The sequence below is a fragment of the Phodopus roborovskii genome, unplaced genomic scaffold (assembly GCF_943737965.1).
Source record: "Phodopus roborovskii unplaced genomic scaffold, PHOROB, whole genome shotgun sequence".
NCBI lineage: Eukaryota > Metazoa > Chordata > Mammalia > Rodentia > Cricetidae > Phodopus > Phodopus roborovskii.
Genome location: NW_026126407.1, coordinates 51,107,128 through 51,125,430, shown reverse-complemented (window position 1 = coordinate 51,125,430; position 18,303 = coordinate 51,107,128). Strand labels below are relative to the sequence as shown.

Below are 18,303 nucleotides of genomic sequence, written 5' to 3'. Positions count from 1 at the left end.
GTCTGGCCTCCTGGTGTGTAAATGTTGCATGGGCTCGGGAGCCTTACCTGCCTTATTCTCCTGTGTCCAGCTCCTAGCACAGTGTATTCTTTTTATGAAGGAAAGAATGATCGGCTTTACTCTCCTTCCTGGTCTTTGGAACCTGTCCTGCCTCACTATTGACTCCTAGTACAGTTCTTAGTTCCTAGGAAGCCTCACGTGTTTGTTGACTGTGAATGAGTGAGTGAGTGAAAGGTAGACCAGTTATGAGTCATCTGGTTTTCCAGCTTCACAAGACATGCTGCACACTGGTGAAGGAGCCCGAGCTTAAATGTCACTGCTGACCCATAATAGTATGTCAGAGGCGAGCCAGTGGCTTGACCCTTGCCTGGTCCCCACAGCCCCTTTTACGTGGAGAGAGAAGTATGGGGCCCTAGTTCTCAGGCTCTTGCTCCACCTTTCCCTGCCACTGTGGCTGGGTGGGAAAGGAACAGTGAGAAAGCCCCCGAAGGACAGGCGGAACGTTTCCAGTGGTCTCCCACGCTGGGGTCAGCCTCTTCGTGCTGGGGAGGGGGCCCTGGCCAGCTTCTCCAAACTGCTTCCCTGCCTCATTCATTCCCAAGGAGAGATCGTGGGAAGTTTGGAGGAGGCTGGCCACATTTGGGGTGAGCTATTTTTGGTAACAGGGTCCTTGTCTCAGGCTCCAGGGGCCAGGGTGACTGGGAGAGAGCTCTTTGCATTTCCTCTGGCCCCTGGACTCCCTCCTGCCAGGACCCAAAGGGGCCTCCAGCCTTCCTGTCAGATGCTCCGACACCCCGAAGGGCCACCAGGGGCACTGCTTTAGCCTCTCTAGGATGTTGCCCAGAGCTTGGCCCAAGCCCTCCCTCTGGCCTGCTGGCAGTGACAGGAGGCAGCAGTAATCCTTCTAATCCTCTGATTTGCGCGGGGCTTTTCTCAAGGCCCAGTCCTTCTCAGTTGATCCTCTATGCAGCTCCGAGCAGTGGGTGGCATGGGCACTATAAGCTTCATTTACAAGTGAGAAGCTGTGCAGAGGGTGTGCATTCCCTGAGTTCATACAGCTCTTGAATGAGGACCCTCAGCTGTCAGCCTTTGGCCCTGGCACACCAGCACTCTCCAGAGGAGGGAGGATGAAGCTGAGCCTGGTGGTCAGGGCTCTTCCTATGGCACATGTGGTCTTCAGAACCTCTCCTGTACTCAGACAAGTAGGCACAGCATATCCTAGTTCCTAGCCACTCAGGAGGGCCTTTTCCCCAGCAGGGGGCCCTGATGGCTCAGTGCTATCTCTTGTCTCCTGCAGAGCACACAGGCCCATGAGAACAACAGAGACACCCGGCTGGCATGGACAGGCATTCAGGAGCATCTTGTGTCCACAGGATTCAACCAGGTAGTGTTTCCTCCAACGTTCATGGCACTACCAGCCAGAGATTTGTCCTTTAGGCTCCTGCTTCAAGAAGGTTGGGTTAGGCCACTGGGAGGTGGGGTGCAGACAGCCAGTTACTGGCCTGTCCATATACGGCTGTGCAGCTGGGTCTCGGGCCCCCAGGGAATTGAGGACTTTAGAAAACTGGCAGATTCCATTTGCAGTAGCTAAGCTTGATCCCAGGAGCCATGCTAGCCTCATAGGGACCAGAGTCCATGGAGAGGGGAACGCCCCTTGTCCCTTGTCACCCAAAGGTTCTTAAAGGGGCCGGGCAGGACACTGAAAACCCAAACTCTCCCTCCCGGTCATGACTCCCTGAGACTCTGGGCAGGTGAACATGCCAGGCTGCACCCTCAGGCACTGGGTCCCAGGAGCAGTAGACTCCTCTGAGCCTTTCTCTGGTTCCCTCACAGATGCGTGAAAGAGAAGTGAAACTCTGGGACACCCGCCTCTTCAGCAGTGCCCTGGCCTCCGTCACCTTGGACACCTCACCTGGGTAGGAGCTTTGACATGCGGGGAGCTGGGAGCCACAAATTTAGAAGGTGTCCAGACTGGCCCCTGGTGATGGTCCCTGTCATTGTGTCAGATGCTGAGCCTGGACTGTACCTGTGCCCAGTACTCCAGGATCCTCGGCTTTACCAGCAGGGGGTGCTGAGGCAGTCTTAAATGGGCCAGTGAATGAACTTGTCCTGTCCTCTTGGGGCCCTGTCAGGAAAGTAGGCCCCTGGTCATGGGGTACATTTCACTGCCTAAGGGTTTATTCAAGTATGTTTTTGAGTTTAAGGTAGAAGCTATGACCTTGGAAATGTGTCACTGGGGTACAAGTAACAGGAATGAGTTTGCTTTTGCTGTGGATGTTATCATGGAGCTGACAACTTGGGGTTGCGGTAGGAAGGTAGATACTGATGAGTATGAGATGATGAGCAGATGGCTGTGTTTGCAGGTGTGTGTGGCAGGTACAGGGGGGCTTGGAGTTCACTGATGTTTATATAAGACGTTTGCTTGGGAATCTGCCTCGCATATGTTCTCAGAAAGCATAGGAGGATAGTATGTATTTCATCCTTCCATCCCTGCCTCTCATGTGGGATCCCTGGCCAGGCCAAGCACCTCTGTGTAGAGATTACCTTGGTCTGTAACGGCTTATAAATTGGTCACTAGCAAGCTGGCACTTAGGATAAACAGTCTATTTATTCTGCACAGCCATCATGAATAGCTAAGGAAATGGAGGCTCCAAGAAGATCAGACTTTGCTAGGCATGGCTGTAGGGGAAGGAGGGAGAGATTTGGTCCAAAGCTTTAGCCATGACAGGGTTTCTCTGTGTAGGCCTGGCTGGCCTTGAACTCAGAGATATGCCTGCCTCCCAAGTACTAGGATCAAAGGCATGCACCACCATGCCTGACTTGGTGACATATTTTATAGATGAGGAAGGCAAACCTGAGGCATATTCAGGGCCAGGGGCTGTGCCTCAAAAGGCACTCCATCAGGGCAGCACTGCCCTATAGGAGACAAAAGTGCTGGGCCTTGGAGCTGCACAGCCAGCATTTATCTTGTGTCTCTAGGCCTGGCACTGTCTTAGCATCTTATCTCTAGACCTACTCAAGGCAGATGACCTCTTCCCTGCATGCCTCCTACAGAGGTGCTGAGGTTGTAAATGGCACTTGGCACCATCAATCAGGTACTTTTTACCTAGTACTTCTGGCCAGTCAGGCCCCACTCTTAGTGGTAGTGATGCTAAGTATCCCTCCTCTGCAGGGCATCTCCTGCCTAGTGTTAGGATGACCCCTGAGAAGAGTTAACCATGCCCAGACCCCATGGTGCCACTGGCCAGGGCTGACCCTATAATTACAGCAGTTAAGAATAGCCTTGAAGGACCAACGAGGACTGGAATTTGTCAAATCACTCCCAGATGGGCCGCCAGCCCAGCATTCCTCCCCTCGGTCCCCCAGTCCTGGCCTATGCCCTGGCAAGCTGACACCCTTGGCAAGGGAGCTAGGACTCTCCTGCCTCCACAAAGCTAGTGGACATTGATGCATGCCATTAACTAGGCTGTTCAGAGAGGTAGCAGGTTCCATGTCCTCAAAGGCACACTGGAAAGCAGACCTTCCACACACCCCATGATTGAAGATGGAAAGTGTACAGCGTGCCAACTCTGGGCACAGCCAGGGGGAGGTTGGCAGCTGTGTGTTCTTGCCACCCTTAATCTCTCTGTTCCAGATTTTCCATCTTGGTTTAGGCAGAACAGTGTGTGCTCCCAAGAGCTACAGGGGCCAAGAGTCAGGCACATGTCCTTCACCACCCTCCTCTCCCAGGGACCTTTGTCATGATCTCCATCTCTGTCCCCCCCCCCCTTGTCATTTTGGAGTGTCTATAAGGATACTTGCCACAGTGCAGAGCGGCAGAATGTTGCCAGTCTCCCTCAGGCTGTGTGGCGTGTTCAGGCTGCCAGGCTTTCCAGCACTTCCCATGTGCCAGATCCCAGGTTCAGCATAGGGAGGAGGCACAGGATGGCAGGAGGTTCTGCAGAGTCCCTGCTAAAGAGCAGCTATGGTAAGGAGCATTGTCTGCCTCGTTCCTTGCTCCTGGGTGTACTGAGAGTCTGAGTGTGAAGATGGAACAAAGGTGTGGGTAAACTGCAGGTCCTGCCCTTTGTAGTGACAGAGTGAAAGCCTTCCCTGTAGCTTGTCATCTCTCTCTAGATCAGGAAGCAGGTATTGGGACCGTCTTGCTGCTGTGAGCTATTACTGCTGTCTTACATGGGGTACCTTTCCTCTTCTAAAGGAGATTGTTGGTCTAGGAATGACATCACCCTTCGCATCCATGTAGCCTGACTTTGGTAGAGTTTTATCTTCAGTGGAGGCTGCATCTTGGTCTGGTCCCCACTAAGGCTGGGGTAATCTGGATAGCTTTCTTGAGGGGCTCTTCCCCTTTCTCTAGGCCTCCCCACTCCACCCTGCCATCCCTCTAGGCCAGGTTTGCTTTGCAGCAAAAACATTTGCTCAGCAGTTGCTGTTCTTCGGCAGTGACCCACAGGCCCACAAAAGCCTCTTTGATGGGGCTGCTGAGAGGGGCAGGCCTCACCACGCCTGCTGTCCTAATAGAACCCAGGCCTACAGGAAATCCACCTGGGCTGCTGCCGCCACCACTGCAGCCTCAGTAGAAAGGAGCCCCACCCAGGCCCATTGTTACCACCTACTGCCCCACATGACCCATCATCCACCTCCTCACTCTGCCAGAGCCCTCAGCAGCCACTAATTGAATCCAGAGTCTCTTGTGGCTGAGGCTGACTTGATGCTGACATCAACACCCCAAACCACAGGGCCTGTTCCCCAGGCCTGGCTGGGCCTCCTCCTTCACTCCAGGGGTGAGAGTTGGTACCAGGGCCATGACCCACAGGAAGACAGAGATTGGCACTTGGGCCTGTGAATGACTTGCTTTTGCTTTTTGCTGGGCCCTTCTAGTCCCCCAGGGCCCAATTCCTCTCTTAGTCCTAAGGGTAACAGGTAAAGATGATGTGTATCCCTCAGTTTTAGGAGCTGCCCACACCCAGTTCAGGCCACAATCTGTAGTCTTCCTAGAAAACATTCCTTCATTGAGGTTCCAGAATTGCTGGGTACTTCCCCAGGGCAGAAAATAAGAAAAACTCTGGGCCACCAAATTTGGCCAGAGTCTCCTTTGGCCCTATCCTTGCTGCTGATAGCTCTGTTCTGACCTTCTCTTTCTGTCCATCCAGCTTCTTGCCTTGGTGATCCATGTTTCCCCCACCAATGTCCTTCTTTACAGCTGGGCTTGTGACAGGACAGTGCAGACAGCAGGAAGGAGCTAGGGCCACACATACTTGGCCAGCCGAGGGTTATGTGACCTCCCTTGGACTCCCTCTGTGTTCTTGTTTGCTATGAGCCCCTTCCAGCCTTATACATAGGCACTGTGGCTCTTGCTGGCAGAAGACTAGGGCTAGCTAGGGTAGGCTGCCCTAACCAGCCCATTTTCCTGCCCCACTCAGGTGAAGGTACTCACCATGGGTCTGGGCCTGTGGTGGGAGCATTCTAATGGGAGACATTCTCAGCAGCAGCCCTGCCAAGCCCATGCCTGTGGCCAGTGACCGTGGGTGTCCTCGGAACATAAAGCTCTCATGTACCCCAAGCCCAACCAAAGAGACAGTCAGTTCATTTTATTTTTTATTTTCTTACAAAAGGCCTTCATATCATCAATAGTCTTACAAAAACCAAAGTCCTTGTCACTGAGTTTGAAAAACACTTTTCCCAGCATAAACGGGAAAAGATCTTTTATAAATACATTTTTAAAAAAAGCAAAAACAAAAATGAAACAATAGAAGCAAATCCACATGTGCCCAAAGCACCTTCCTTTCCAGTTTCAAGTGTTCCTGCACTTTTGGGGCCAAGGCCAAAGCCATAGTGCCTTCCCCACCCACCACTTCTGGGGCCTTCCTTCACTGGTTACCAGACTTGGTGGCTTGGGAAGCCCAACTTGCCTATCCATGTTACCAGCACATGGCAGGGCTCACATCCCAGGATTGCACACTGCAGAAGACAGCGGGTGCCTGTACTGGACATCCTGATGGCTATGACAGTTCATCTTGGCTGTAGCAGCTCACAAATGAGATCCAGCCCAGAGAGGATCAGGGACTGGCTGCTGCCCCACAGCGCCACCATGCATGTATGTGCCCTGGGGTGCATATTGAGAACTTGCTTGGTGGCAGCAAGAAGGAGGCGACTGGAAGCCTAACCCCCTGGCTGCTGTATCTCTCCTGGCTTAGATGTAGTGCTTAGCAGGGAGGGCCCCCTGAAGGCTGGGCCCTGAGTAGCCCATAAGGGGCACTTCACATTCAAGACCACCTGACAGGGCCTCCCCACCTCCCTCTGTTGCCTTAGAGCTTGGCTCCAAGGGGGCTTTTACCCCCTCTAGTTCCAGGGGCCCAGTCGCCGGTCCCGCCTGCCCTTTGTCCTGAGCTGTAGCCGTTGTCCGACCCCTCCGCACACAGTAGGCTGCTCCTGCGGCAGCTAACACAGCTAGAAGGACAGCAGCCAGGGCAGGTGCAATAAGGAGTGGCAGATTGCCCTCACGGGCCTGGGTGACTGGGGCATGATTGGAGCGCACAGCCTGGGGAGTGTTGGCTTCCCCACAGGCCTCCTCACCTTCAGGTATCCGCCCAGCTCCCAAGGGGGTGACACAGATAGAATAGGTGGCATTGGGTCGCAGCTGGGTGACTGTGTACTCTGCAAGGGAAGCAGGCAGCCGTAAGGTCACCAGCCGCTTGTCAGGACCAGACAAGTTACGGTAGGTGAGGCGGAGGCTCCGGAGCTGTACCGTGTTGCCCTGCAAGTATCGCTGCAGCCCCACACGCAGGGAGGTGGGGCTTACTGGCTCAATGCTGAGAGGCAGGGGGCGAGGGGGCCTTGGAGTATCTGGTATGGAGCTGGGCTTCATCCCTTTCCCCATAGGGCTCTCACAGTACAGACCAATGAAGCCCTCGGGGCACAGGCACTCCCGGTGGTGTCTTGCCCCTACACGGCAGGTACCACCATTCAGGCAGGTGGAGGCTGGGCAGTCCTGGGGCTGAGGAGCAGGCCTCATGGTTGGTGGGGCAGTGGATGGTGAGGTGGAGGCCTGGGTAGTTGGTTCTGTGAGGCTGGGCCATGTGGAAGCTCGGTTAGAAGGTGAAAGTGTGGACTCCCTGATAGTAGGCCTTACAGTAGGTACTGTAGCTGTAGTAGTGGTGACTGGGCAACCAAAATCTGTATAATCCAGATCCAGGAGCAGTCGGCCAGCATTCTTGGGTGGGAAGTGACAGCGTGTCTCCTCAGGGCTGGATAGCACAACATGGTTCTCACGCACCCAGGGTCCAAACCAGCTCAAGGGGCACAAGCAGTTGAAGGGGTTTCGGGCAGCTGCTAGGAGGCGCAGGCGGGGAAAGAGATTCGAGAGGTCACTGGGCAGAGCCTGCAAGCTCAGGTTGCTCACATCCAATTCTTGCAGGGCAGTCAGACCAGCCAGGTCCTCGGGCCGTATATGGGCAATGCGGGTATTACCAGCCAGCCGCAGGCGTGTGAGGCCACGCAGGCCTTGGATCACAGATGGCATGTGCTCCAGCTGGTTGTCAGAAACATCCAGGTCATGCAGGTTGCGCAGGCGGCCAAAAAGCCCCTCATCCAGCTGCCTCAGCCCCAGGCCAGCCAGCCTCAATGCCTCCACATTGGCCGTATCTAGTACTCCAGGTTCCAGGGCTGGGATATTGTTGTAGCTAAGGTCAAGCAGCAGTAGGCGGGGCAAGTGCAATGGGGGCAGCACCCGAAGCTCATTGTCCTGCAGCTTGAGCTCCAGGAGGTGGTCAAGTGCATCAAAGGCACCAGGCTGGATGTGGCGAATGCGGTTCTTGCCCAGGTAAAGGCGTTCAAGGCGTCGCAGACCTCGGAAGGTCTCATTGGAGATCTCATGCAGTTTGTTGGCAGTCAGATCCAGGTTACTGAGGTTAACCAGTGGCTGAAAGATGCCACCAGGCAGACTAGTGATCTGGTTCTGTGACAAATCCAGGAGCTGCAGACCTGGTAGGCCAGCAAAACTGCCCACATCAAGTGTGGTGATGCCGTTCTCAAAGATGTACAGCCCCACTGTGTCAGGCGGCACGTCTCGGGGCACCGTGGTTCCCTGGCGGGCAGTACAGAACACTGTCTGTGGCTGGTTGCACTGACAGCCTGATGGGCAGCCCTGTACTCCAGACTCACCCAGCAGCAGGAGCAATAGCAAGAGAGGTGGCAGGCAGCTCCTGGAGTGCATCTTCTGTTCCTCCTAAGAGCAAAGAATTTATGAGTCAGGGCTGAGGCTGCCACATCAGGAAGGCCAGGGTCGAATTCTCCACTCCCAACTCTCAGATGCAGTTGAGCCCAGAAATTATGAGTCAGGTCCCTAGTGCCCATGGCCTGTTTCTGGCCCATCTCTATCACCCTTCTCCATGTGATCATATCATTATGGCGTTGGTTTTCATGAATGAGCATTCAAAGAGCTGATACATGTAGAGGCTGGCTAGCTAATACAAGGACCAACAGCTACTGGCAATAGCTCAGTGACAACAGAGTTTCCCCTTCCTGAATTCAGGCCTTCTTCCCCCCGGCTGAGACCAGTCCCTCTAGCCTGCTGCATGGAGGGAAGGAGGAGAATTGTGGATCCTGAAGCCCCTCCCTGTAGATGGCTGTCAGCCCGGGTGCGTAAGCAGAGAAGCTGGCTGTTAGGGCTGCTGGCCCCTGCAAAACACTCTTGTGTCCCTCCCTTCTCTGAGTGAGGAGAGACCGCAGCAGGAAAACTTCACATGGAAACTATGGGATCTGTGTTTTTCCACTTGTGGTGTCAGACCTGCCCAGGGTGGGGGATGTGGGCCGCCAGGATGTGGCCAGTGATGAGGTTCCTAGAGGAGGGGTAGAGGCTGGCTGGCAGCATTGGCTTGGCAAGTGCCCTTGTCTAGGGGAGCGGGTAGATAAATGAATAGAAACTTTTTTTTCAGCCCCTGATCATCAAAGCATGAACTAGAGATGAGGAACCCCGTGGTTGAGGTGCGGGACAATGTTATATGGTGGCCTGTTACAGTGCCAAGCTAGACAAGTACATCAGGCTAACTCCTCATATAGTTCTTGGGAGTTCTGTTCTGTGTCAGATCTCTAGAACGGAGACAGCACTGTCCCCCAGAAGTGGCCCATCTTTCCCACAAGCCAGTACTTGTTCCCTCAGTGGCCAATTTAGATGGAAGCATCTTCTCACTCTAGTCACAGAGGGGAAGGGACTTTTGGAGGTACCAGTGAGTCTGAGCTGGAGCCCAGGGCTTGAGGACAGTCACTTTGACAGGGTCCACTCCCTCCAGAGCTCCATGTCTTAACAACCTACCAAAAGTGGGCTCCCACTTATTCTGGGATGACAGAGCTCAACAACTTGCTCATTTCACTCAGGCACCTAGGAAAGCCTGAGGGCCACACCCAGGCAGTCCTCATCCTGGGTGCCCCAGAGGCCTGAACCTTGCTTGAGATGCCAGGCTGCCTCCAGGCAGGCAGTCTTGCTTACTGGCTGACAATCCTCTCCCATCCCAGGCACCTGCTACTCACACAAGAGCCTTTTGTGCTAGAGCTGGGGCCTCCCTTCCCCCAAGTATGGCCACAGCAGGTAATAAGACCCCCCCCCACTCAGCCTGCATTTACCACTACCCCATCTGTGGGTTCCCCTTCTCCAAAGCACAAGGGCCCCTGGTATGTGAAAGGGAAGAAGACAAGCTGGGTCCCAGGACAGGTGAGCTAGAGCCTGGAGCCTTAGGCCAGCTCTAAGTGAAAGAAAAGGCCTTGTTGCCCAGATTAAGCCGCAGGCCCCTGTCTACTTAGGTAAGGGCTTACACTGAGAATCAACTGAGACAAGTACCAGAACCTTGAGGGCCTCAGGTGTCCCTGATCCTACCAGCACCAGGAGATTCTGCATTTAATGACCTAAAATGACGCTGTTAGCTGCACCACTAGCTCCCTACCCCACCTCACAGAGCCTGTTCCACCCTCCTTGACTAGAGGATGGCTGGTTTGGCCTGGCTTCCAGATACACAGTCTTCAGATAACCTCCACCCACACCTTGTATCCATGTAGGGGCAGAGGCCTTCCCCTCAATCACTCTTTGCAGTAGGGCCTGGCCAAGGCCAGGCAGGAGGAGACCCTACAAGTGCCTAGCCTGGCCACTCTGTTGATTTATTTCCTCATGGGGCTTGTTTAAGGCTATGGTTAAGAGCTCACTCCAGCAGGCCTATGTTCAGTTGTCCATGCTGTAAGGCCTAAATTGGCAGCTGGATACTTAGCACCTCACTTTCTTCTGTGTATCCTGGATGCCAGTGCAGGGCTGGATGGGTGTGTTGGGAAGGTTCTCCTTACTCCACACTAGCAGCAGTTACAAGGAAAGAAGGATAAAGGACATACACTGTAGGATGGCCACTTGGCTGGAAGATTGTAAGCTTGTGCAATGTCCATACAAGTTGGTAGGAGAGGGAACTAAGTTAAATCAGGAGGGATCAGAGTCCTAGGTAATAGCTAATCTAATTCCCATTCCTCTAAGAGTCATGTTCAAGTTCTTTTGCCTGACCCCTGGCTTCATCCCTCCCAGCAAAGGGAGACTGAGGCAGAAGATGGTGTTACAGCTTTGGGAAACCCCAGTTTGCAGGCCCCAGTGTGTTGGTTGGGGAGCTGTCATGGCTCTGAGAATAGTATAGGCAGTTCTTGAAGGGTTTCTGGGTAGAGCAAAAGCTGACCACAGTTTTAAAAAAAAAAAAAAGAGTGTGAAACAATTTAAAGCAGGAGACAGGCCTGACTTCAGGCCCAAGTTCTGCTGAAGATTCCTGGGCCCTTCTTTTTTGCTTATTTATTTATTTATTTATTGGCTTATTTGTCTATCTATTGGTCGGCTGGTTGGTTTTTCGAGGCAGGGTCCTGGAACTCAAATGTAGACCAGGCTGGCCTTGAACTCACACAGATCCTCCTGCCTCTGCCTCCTACATACTGGGAGTAAATGTGTATACCACCACACCTAGCCAGAGCCCCTTCTTAACTGACTTTCATCTTTTACCTACAGAACTGTTATTGGGCAGCCCTGTGGACTTCCATGCATTTATTTATTTAGCATTTAAAACATGGTTTCTTTGTGTAACAGCCCTGGCTGTCTTAGAACTCTCTTTATAGACCAGGCTGGCCTCAAACTCACAGAGATCCGCCTGCCTCTGCCTCTGCCTCTCAAATGCTGGGATTATAAAGGCGCGTGTCACCATGTCTGGCTCTTGATGTTGATTGCTTTTTGTTTTTGTTTTTCGAGACAGGGTTTCTCTGTGTAGCTTTGGCTGTCCTGGAACTCACTCTTTAGACCAGGCTGGCCTTGAACTCACAGAGATCTGCCTGCCTCTGCCTCCCGAGTGCTGAGATTAAAGGCGAGTGCCACCAATGCCCGGCTTGATGTTGATTTTCAACAGGGAGTTCTTTCTGTTTTCAGTATGTAAGGTTGTTTGCCTGCATCTATGTATGTGCAATGCGTATGGAGGCCAGAAGTGGCTGTTGGATAGATACCCTGGAACTAGAGTTACAGGTGATGGTGAGTCATGGGTGCTGGGAATCAAATCAGGGCCCTCTGGAAGAGCAGCCTGTGCTCTCAACTACTAAGCCGTCTCTCCGCCTCAAACAGGGAATTCTTTTAATATGTTCTGAAGACACTTAGCCTGTCTGGACCTGGGTCCTTGTGTCTGGTGTATGTATACGTGGGGTGCCCACTAGAGTTGTTAATGCCGTGCTTTCAGCTGAGTACGGTGGCTCTGACAGTACCACGGCCTTTGATATCCGATCCTTGGGCTAAAAGTTGTAGGGAGAGTTCTAGAGCAGCCCTGGGCTTTAGGGGTCAGAAAGGCAACAGTTATGAAGGATCAGGCTTCCTCCTGGATTCCTCACCTGCATTGGCCTCACTCTCTGCCACAGCCTGGTGGATAGAGGCAGGACCTAGAAGCCAAGATGAGGTATTTAGGAACCAGACCACAAACCCTACCTTAGCATCTATTGGAGCTGGTCACAGCACCTGCTTCCCAAAGCATTAGCCAAATGGTCAGTAAATATTATTTGCCCCTGAAGGTAGCTACCTATAAGCCAAGAGCCCTGGCTTCCTTATTACCGGGACCCATTGTGTGTACCACCTTCATGTTAACTAGAGACCCCTGGGCCCAGGTCAAGGCCACATGACCAGGCATCCCTCCACTTAAGACAATGGGAAAGTGGGGGTGGGGGCCCTTAGTTCTATAAAGGAATATAAGGGTAAGTGTAAGCTGTCCTTTGGCTCAACCTCCTGAAGCACATGACTTCCAGGAGGGGCTCTGTGTGTAAGGACAACTAAGGGCATTGGTCATCCAGCTCTCGAGGGCCCAGAATGCCCTCCACACCCAAGTGTGTAACACACTGTGGGCACCCACCCATACACATGCCTGAGGTCAGGCAGGGACGGGAGAGTGGGTGGGGTAAAACCCAGGCATCTGATGAGCACATCAGCCCTGAAGCTGGTACATGTACATCTCTCTGAGGCTAAGGGGGGCCATGTGCCCAGCGGGGTGGAGAGGACAAGCCAGACAAATCCCACCCCGTCTTTGCACACTTCTTGAGGGTAGGTACAGATAGGCTCTGCAAGTCTGACTCTCAGCTCTGGGCTCCGAGCCTCTGCCTCCTGGTGCTGGCCTGAATGGGCTCTACTCTGCTCCACAGGGCTGGCAGCAGCCCAGCCCCAGGAAGCTGCCAACACCCCCCCCCAACTCCCTCCCGCAGGCGGGACTGTGCCGGCGGCCAGAATGCCTGGCTCCAGTTTCGCTGACGTGTCCGAGGCAGTTCTGGGTCCTGGTTTGGTCCATCCCATCTCCCCTTCTCTAGAACACAGCAATCATGGCCCCAAAGAGAAGATGGTTCAAGAGTCTCTATCATAAGTTCTTAGTGGGGGAGGAGGCATAAACCAAGGTGGTGATTAAGTCAGGGGATCCCAAGCCAATTCTGTTCGATCTGCTCTGTGACCTCGTCCCAACTCCCTGGCCTCTGTTGGCTTCTCTCTCTGCTATAAATCCAAGGGCTTTTGCACTTGAGCTACAGGTTAGAATTGCCTAGGAAGCTCCCTTAAAACCTCAATTCCCTGAGCTGTGTTCATCTTTTTAAAAAAAAAAAAAAAAAAAAGTCTAGTGGATCTTCTGCACAGCTAGAGAAACTGCAAAAAGGACAGTGAGGCCATCTGTCTGTCCAGGAAAGGATTCTGGGTCTTGAAATAGGTGTGGCCAGGGTGGCCTGTCCCCACCCAGGTGGGTGTCTTAAGTGGCCCTGTGGGTGACCTGGCTCCTGCCAGACCTGTCAGCCAAGGCAGATAAATCAGTGACTAAGATCAGTCTGTCTCAAGTGAACCCTTGGGGTGGCAGGTTGTACCATCTTAGGAAAGGTGCCACTTGTAGGGCAAGAACACCTGTGGCCCCAGGAGCTATGTGGTGGCTGTGGCCCAACTAGAAGTGGGCCAGTAGAATGGCACTGTCAGCACGAGGCAGGTGTGATGCCACTGGGGCTCAGCCTCCTACTCCTCTGTCCCTGCCCAGGGCTTGGCACCCATTGAATAAGCTGTAACCCTGCAATTAACCCTGAATCTTCCAAAACACCTTAGTCACTGCACAAGGCCATCCACCCCAACCCTCCTAGGCACAGAAGTCTCAGGGAGATGGAAGGGGAATGGTCTCAGAAGGGGCCTTATCTTACTCAAATTCACCATGCCATTGTTCTACAAATCACTCAGCAATCTTAGATGAACCCCCAGTCATTGTGTGGCACCAGAGGCCCCTTCTGGGGTCTATGAACTGGTTGCTGAACCACAATTCTACCCCCACAGTTGTCACTATTGACCAGAGGCTGTGGCTAAGAGCCAATGAGGTTCCCAACCTATCCCAGCTCCCTCATTGCAAGCCGACTCCCTCCTTAATGAAATCTCTCAGGCAGCCTCCAGGAATGCCAGAGCCTTATTGCATTCCCCAGGAGGAGCTGGCTTGCGTTCAGGGGGAGGGGGCGTCCCCAACCTTGAAGAACTGCCCTCTTGCTCCCCCCACCCCTCCCAAACCGAGGTGGCCTGAAGACTCCTCACACCCAGGGAGACTGGAATGAGGAAAAGCGGGGGAGGCCTGTGGCCTGGATAGCAGGCTGAGAGGTTGGGGAAGGCAGCCCTGGCTGACTCTGGAATGTGGAAACTGATAAAAGGAAGGAGGTCCAGTCCTCCCTGGCTAACACCAAAGCACCCCTACAGGCCCTGCTGCAGTCACATGCACAGGCACACACCCTCTGGGCCACACACACAAACACACACACACACACACACACACACACACTCACACACCTCTCCCTCCTTCTCCAAGAACACACACAAATTCCACAGCAGTGAGGGGAGCTGGTTTTCTTGGCAACATAAGAGCCTTGGGCTCCACAGCTCTGGGAGGGGCTCTGAGGGGTGCTGAAGGGAACTCTGGGAGGGATAGCAGATCCCCTTCACATAAGATTGGGACCTGCCAGTGGTCAAAACTGACTTTAGGCACTTAACCAAGAGAACTGTCTGCTTGGGGTGGTGAGGGGGGAATACTTCCTGGTACCAACTGGAACCCCACTTTCCTGTTCTTAGAAGCTGCACAGCACCATGAGGGTTCACTGATGAGCAGCAAAAACCTGGCCCTCCTGTGGGACTCACCCCAACTCTCCCAGGCCTGGGGATGCATGAATGGAAGTGAGAAGGGGGTTGTCTGCCCACCTATCTCTCTTGGCCCCAGGGCTACCTGTCAAAGAGAACTCACCCAGGAAAGCTGAGTCTTGGCAGTGTCTGGGAGGGTCCTGTGCTGGTCTCCTTTCCCACCACTTCCAGAGGATGACATCCAAACACCTGGGACGCCAGCCCTTCACCCCATACCTTCTGGCTATACTCACAGATCTCAGTTCCTGAGTGCAACTCCTAAGCTTGGGGAGGTAGGGACATGAAGTGCTTGCCCCCCCTCCCAGGCTGGCACGTGTGCTCCTAGGTCCTTTCCTCTCTGGATGGGAGATGCTAGATAATGGTCTGGAGGGAATCCAGCTGGGCTGCTCATTACCAGAGCCCTCTTCCTGCCTCTGACACTCTGTTTACAGAAGTTCCTCAGGGGCTGATTCCCCTGGGAGAGGACAGTAAACTCTAGAGACAGCCTTCCCATCCCCCACCTGCCTGTCCCCACTCAATGGGGACTAACAGCTGGGTCCATACTGGCCTAAATTGCCCACACCAATAGAGCCCCTCACAAGGTTCCAGCCCACCCACATCTCTGCTTTCTCAGCACCCCAAATCCAGCCTAGGGGGAAGGGACCTTTTTTTTTACATTATGGCCAATCCTCTTCCCCAATGGCTCTTGGCCCAGACAAGGAAGAAGGCTCTTGGTGCCTCTTCCTCTCACCTGCCATTAATGTATAAAACTTGCAAAGGGACTCCTGGACCCTTAGGTTTCTTCTACCCTGCAGACTCCACTCCTGGGATCCAATGTGTGGAAGCAGTCAGCAAGCCCCTAGTGTGGTAATCGTTAACTAGGGGGAGGTGATGAGGTAGTGTGGTTGGCACCAATCAGCTGGCCTGCTAGTGACCACGGAGAACCTCTGCAGTCTTCTGGACCCAGAGCTTTGAGCCCAGGGACACAAAGAACTAGGCTGGCTATAGGCCATTGGGTTTGCAGCCCAAGCAAAGCCCCTTCACTGGGAGAGATGAGATGCTGATAACAGAGTACTAAAGGTTCTGGTCAAAGTCTATCCCTAACCTGGGGGCACACCTATCAATCTTCCAGGGCTGCCTGCGTATTTGCTGGCCCCAGTTCTGCCATGTGTGACAAGGCCCAGAGGACCCCAGGCGACCAGTCTGCACTGGGGCACCAGTCTGTCTGACCCCATGAGGGGAAAAGTAACGGCTGGGCCATCCCCTAAAAGAGGTTTGATTCATAAAACTGGTCACGCCAGAGGGCCCAGTCGTGGGAGGAGGAAGCAAGGGAGGGGGGTGTTTATTTTGTCTACTCAGAGTCTTACGGGTAGGTGAGCCATGTACAAATGCACACACTGGCTCTCCAAGGGTCAGGGAAGGCCCCCGGGCCCACTCGGGGGACGGCAAACAACTGGACATGCCTGCCCAGGTGGTCACCCGAGGCCAGAGGAAGCCCCTAGCTCCAGCAAGCACAGTCACACTGGAGAATGTGTGTGCTAGTATGCAGGGCGAGTGTGATCAGCCTTGCCTGGCGCCCCCGCCCTCTTCCCCAAACACTCACCGGGAGATGGTGACCGAGGGAGCCGGGCGGTGCGGCCCACCGCCTCAGTGGGGCCTCAGTCCGTCGCCTCCGGCCGGTCCCAGGGAATCCGGGGTCCCGGGGTCCGGAGGCTGCGGAGTCCGCGTATCCCAGCCCCGGGCTTCGGCTCAGAAGTTGGCTTGTAAGAGGTTGGTCTCTCCTTAAGATGTGGGGGGTGGGACTGTCTCTGCTGAAGGCGGGGCTCCTCCCCATTGGCCGAGGCAGGGTTTGGCCGAGCCTACACACACACCCCTCCGCTGAGCGGGTCATTGCACTGAGCAGGCCTGGTCTGCACCTAGATACCAGGGAGGAGAGATTTTATTAGGCTGACTTCAGTCAGTCCTTAGTTTGCTGTGTGACATTGGACAGATTACTGCTTTTCAGCTGAAAAACAAATAGTGACATAAATGCAAGAGGTGAGCATGAGGGTCAGTGAAGACCTAGAGAAGCAGAGGATAGGATAGGAAGGCCAGCCCAATTGAGGCTTAGCCCCCATGACCAGCCCAGCTTGCCAGGGCTCAGGATTTTTCCGTACAAATCTAGATTTTAGCTGCAATCTCTCAATGTGTTATTGTTGGTAGCTAATCCCAATTGCAAAGCTAGAAAGGCCACAAAAAGTGCTTTCAGAGCCTCTTATATAAAATCTCTTATGCTGGATTTGGGGTCCTTGTGGCCATGGCAGCATCCCTGGTCACCTTCCTGGTTTTAAATGGAAGAAAGAATGAGGTCTAGAAACAGATGTCTGCTCAAACTCCTCCAGTGACTGGAAGCTAAGCTTCAAGGCCTCAGTATGCTTGGGATGACAGGTAGGGTTGGGGACTTCATCTACAGTAGGAGGGGCCTAGGTGTTTGTTGACAATGGCCCTTGATTGAGCAGGAGGGGCGAGTGCCAGGGACTGGTTCAGAAAAATCCCCTGCCCTGCAGGATTCCAGGAAAATGATCATCCTCTACCCTCCCCCTCCATGGGTTTGTGGTTAAAATCATGCCTCAGAGCCTTTGGAGACCCAGCTCAGCTCCTGGATTTCACCACTGTACCCCCTTTGTGCCTGGCCTGTAGCCAAGGCTTTTGGTTGAGTCACACTAGCTGGAAACTTGTCTGACCTCTGCGGGACTCCAACACCAAGAATGAAGAGTGGTCTATGTCTAGTTATCAGGAGCTAAGCAGGGTCCTTGTGTTGTGAATGCAGAGCATCAACACTCGTGCGCAGAACACACACACACATACCACTCCTGTGCAGAGCTAACTCCAGCTGTTTTGTTTGGTCTGTGTAACAGGTTTGGAACTTTGAAGCTATTGCCAGAATTAAAAAAAAAAAAAAAATCAAGTGGTTTCACATTAAAATGTGGTTCTCAAGCCTTTGAACAGGGAGTCTCCTGAGGCTGAGTGGCACTGTCCCTCTGGCTGGGACTGAGAGTTGGAGTCAGCTCTGTCATCCAGCTCTCTGAAGCCTGAGGCAGGAGGATTGCAAATTCAAGGCCAGCCTGAATAATTCCAGGAAACCTTTCTCAAGATAGAAAACTGGAGGTATATCTCAGTAGTGAAGCACTTAGGATAAATAAGGTACTATATCCAGGACCCAGTACCAGCAAAAAAGAAGCACACAAGTACTGTGTGACTTCTAGTCAAGCCTCTTCCCGTGAATCATGAGTCCTCTGAGGCCCCATCCTTCCACATGCAGCCTCCAGTGTGTCCTAACTTGTCTAACTCCTTATTGCTCTCTAGATACACCTCCAGAGATCACCCCCCCCTCCGCAAAGGAAGAGAGTGTGGGACACCTTTGACAGATCCATAGGCCCTGGATTGCTTTTGCTAAGGGGTGTTGCCGAGCTGTCTGGGGTCATGGATGGAGGGGATACCAAAGGAGTTCAGCGCTGCTTCCCTCAGCAGCCACCCCAGTCCTTTCACAGGACACTCGGCAGAGCTCAGGGCATTGTCAGACCAAAGCCACCTCCCACTACCTAGTAGGTGACACCATTTTCCTCAGTCTTCTGGTTAGGGATAACTCCAGGCCTTGGACCCTCTCTGACTTT

At 53.5% G+C, this 18,303-nt stretch overlaps 2 protein-coding genes across 5 annotated transcripts in view; one reads left to right on the top strand and one right to left on the bottom strand.

Moving 5' to 3' along the window:
• Coro7 (coronin 7) overlaps positions 1-18,303 on the top strand; it is a 64,780-nt gene that overhangs the window by 25,325 nt on the left and 21,152 nt on the right. For all 4 annotated transcript variants that reach the window (XM_051181322.1, XM_051181321.1, XM_051181323.1 and 1 more), the window contains exons 8-9: positions 1,298-1,384; positions 1,834-1,916. In XM_051181322.1, coding sequence (XP_051037279.1) covers positions 1,298-1,384; positions 1,834-1,916 — 170 coding nt within the window. The remainder of the gene's footprint in view (positions 1-1,297; positions 1,385-1,833; positions 1,917-18,303) is intronic.
• Vasn (vasorin) lies at positions 5,583-16,488 on the bottom strand. The gene is made up of 2 exons (XM_051181325.1): positions 16,254-16,488; positions 5,583-8,224 (listed from the first exon to the last, which is right to left on the bottom strand). The coding sequence occupies exons 1-2, from the start codon at positions 16,482-16,484 to the stop codon at positions 6,191-6,193; spliced, it is 2,265 nt and encodes a 754-aa protein (XP_051037282.1). The 5' UTR covers positions 16,485-16,488; the 3' UTR covers positions 5,583-6,190.

What these genes read in the sequence shown, in the direction of transcription:
- Vasn (XM_051181325.1), bottom strand. Translation starts at nt 16,484, where the DNA reads ATGGGGAGGAGCCCCGCCTTCAGCAGAGACAGTCCCACCCCCCACATC. An exon ending in CCCTCGGTCACCATCTCCCG is followed by an intron (nt 8,225 to 16,253) that starts GTGAGTGTTTGG and finishes CTTTGCTCTTAG; the next exon opens with GAGGAACAGAAGATGCACTC.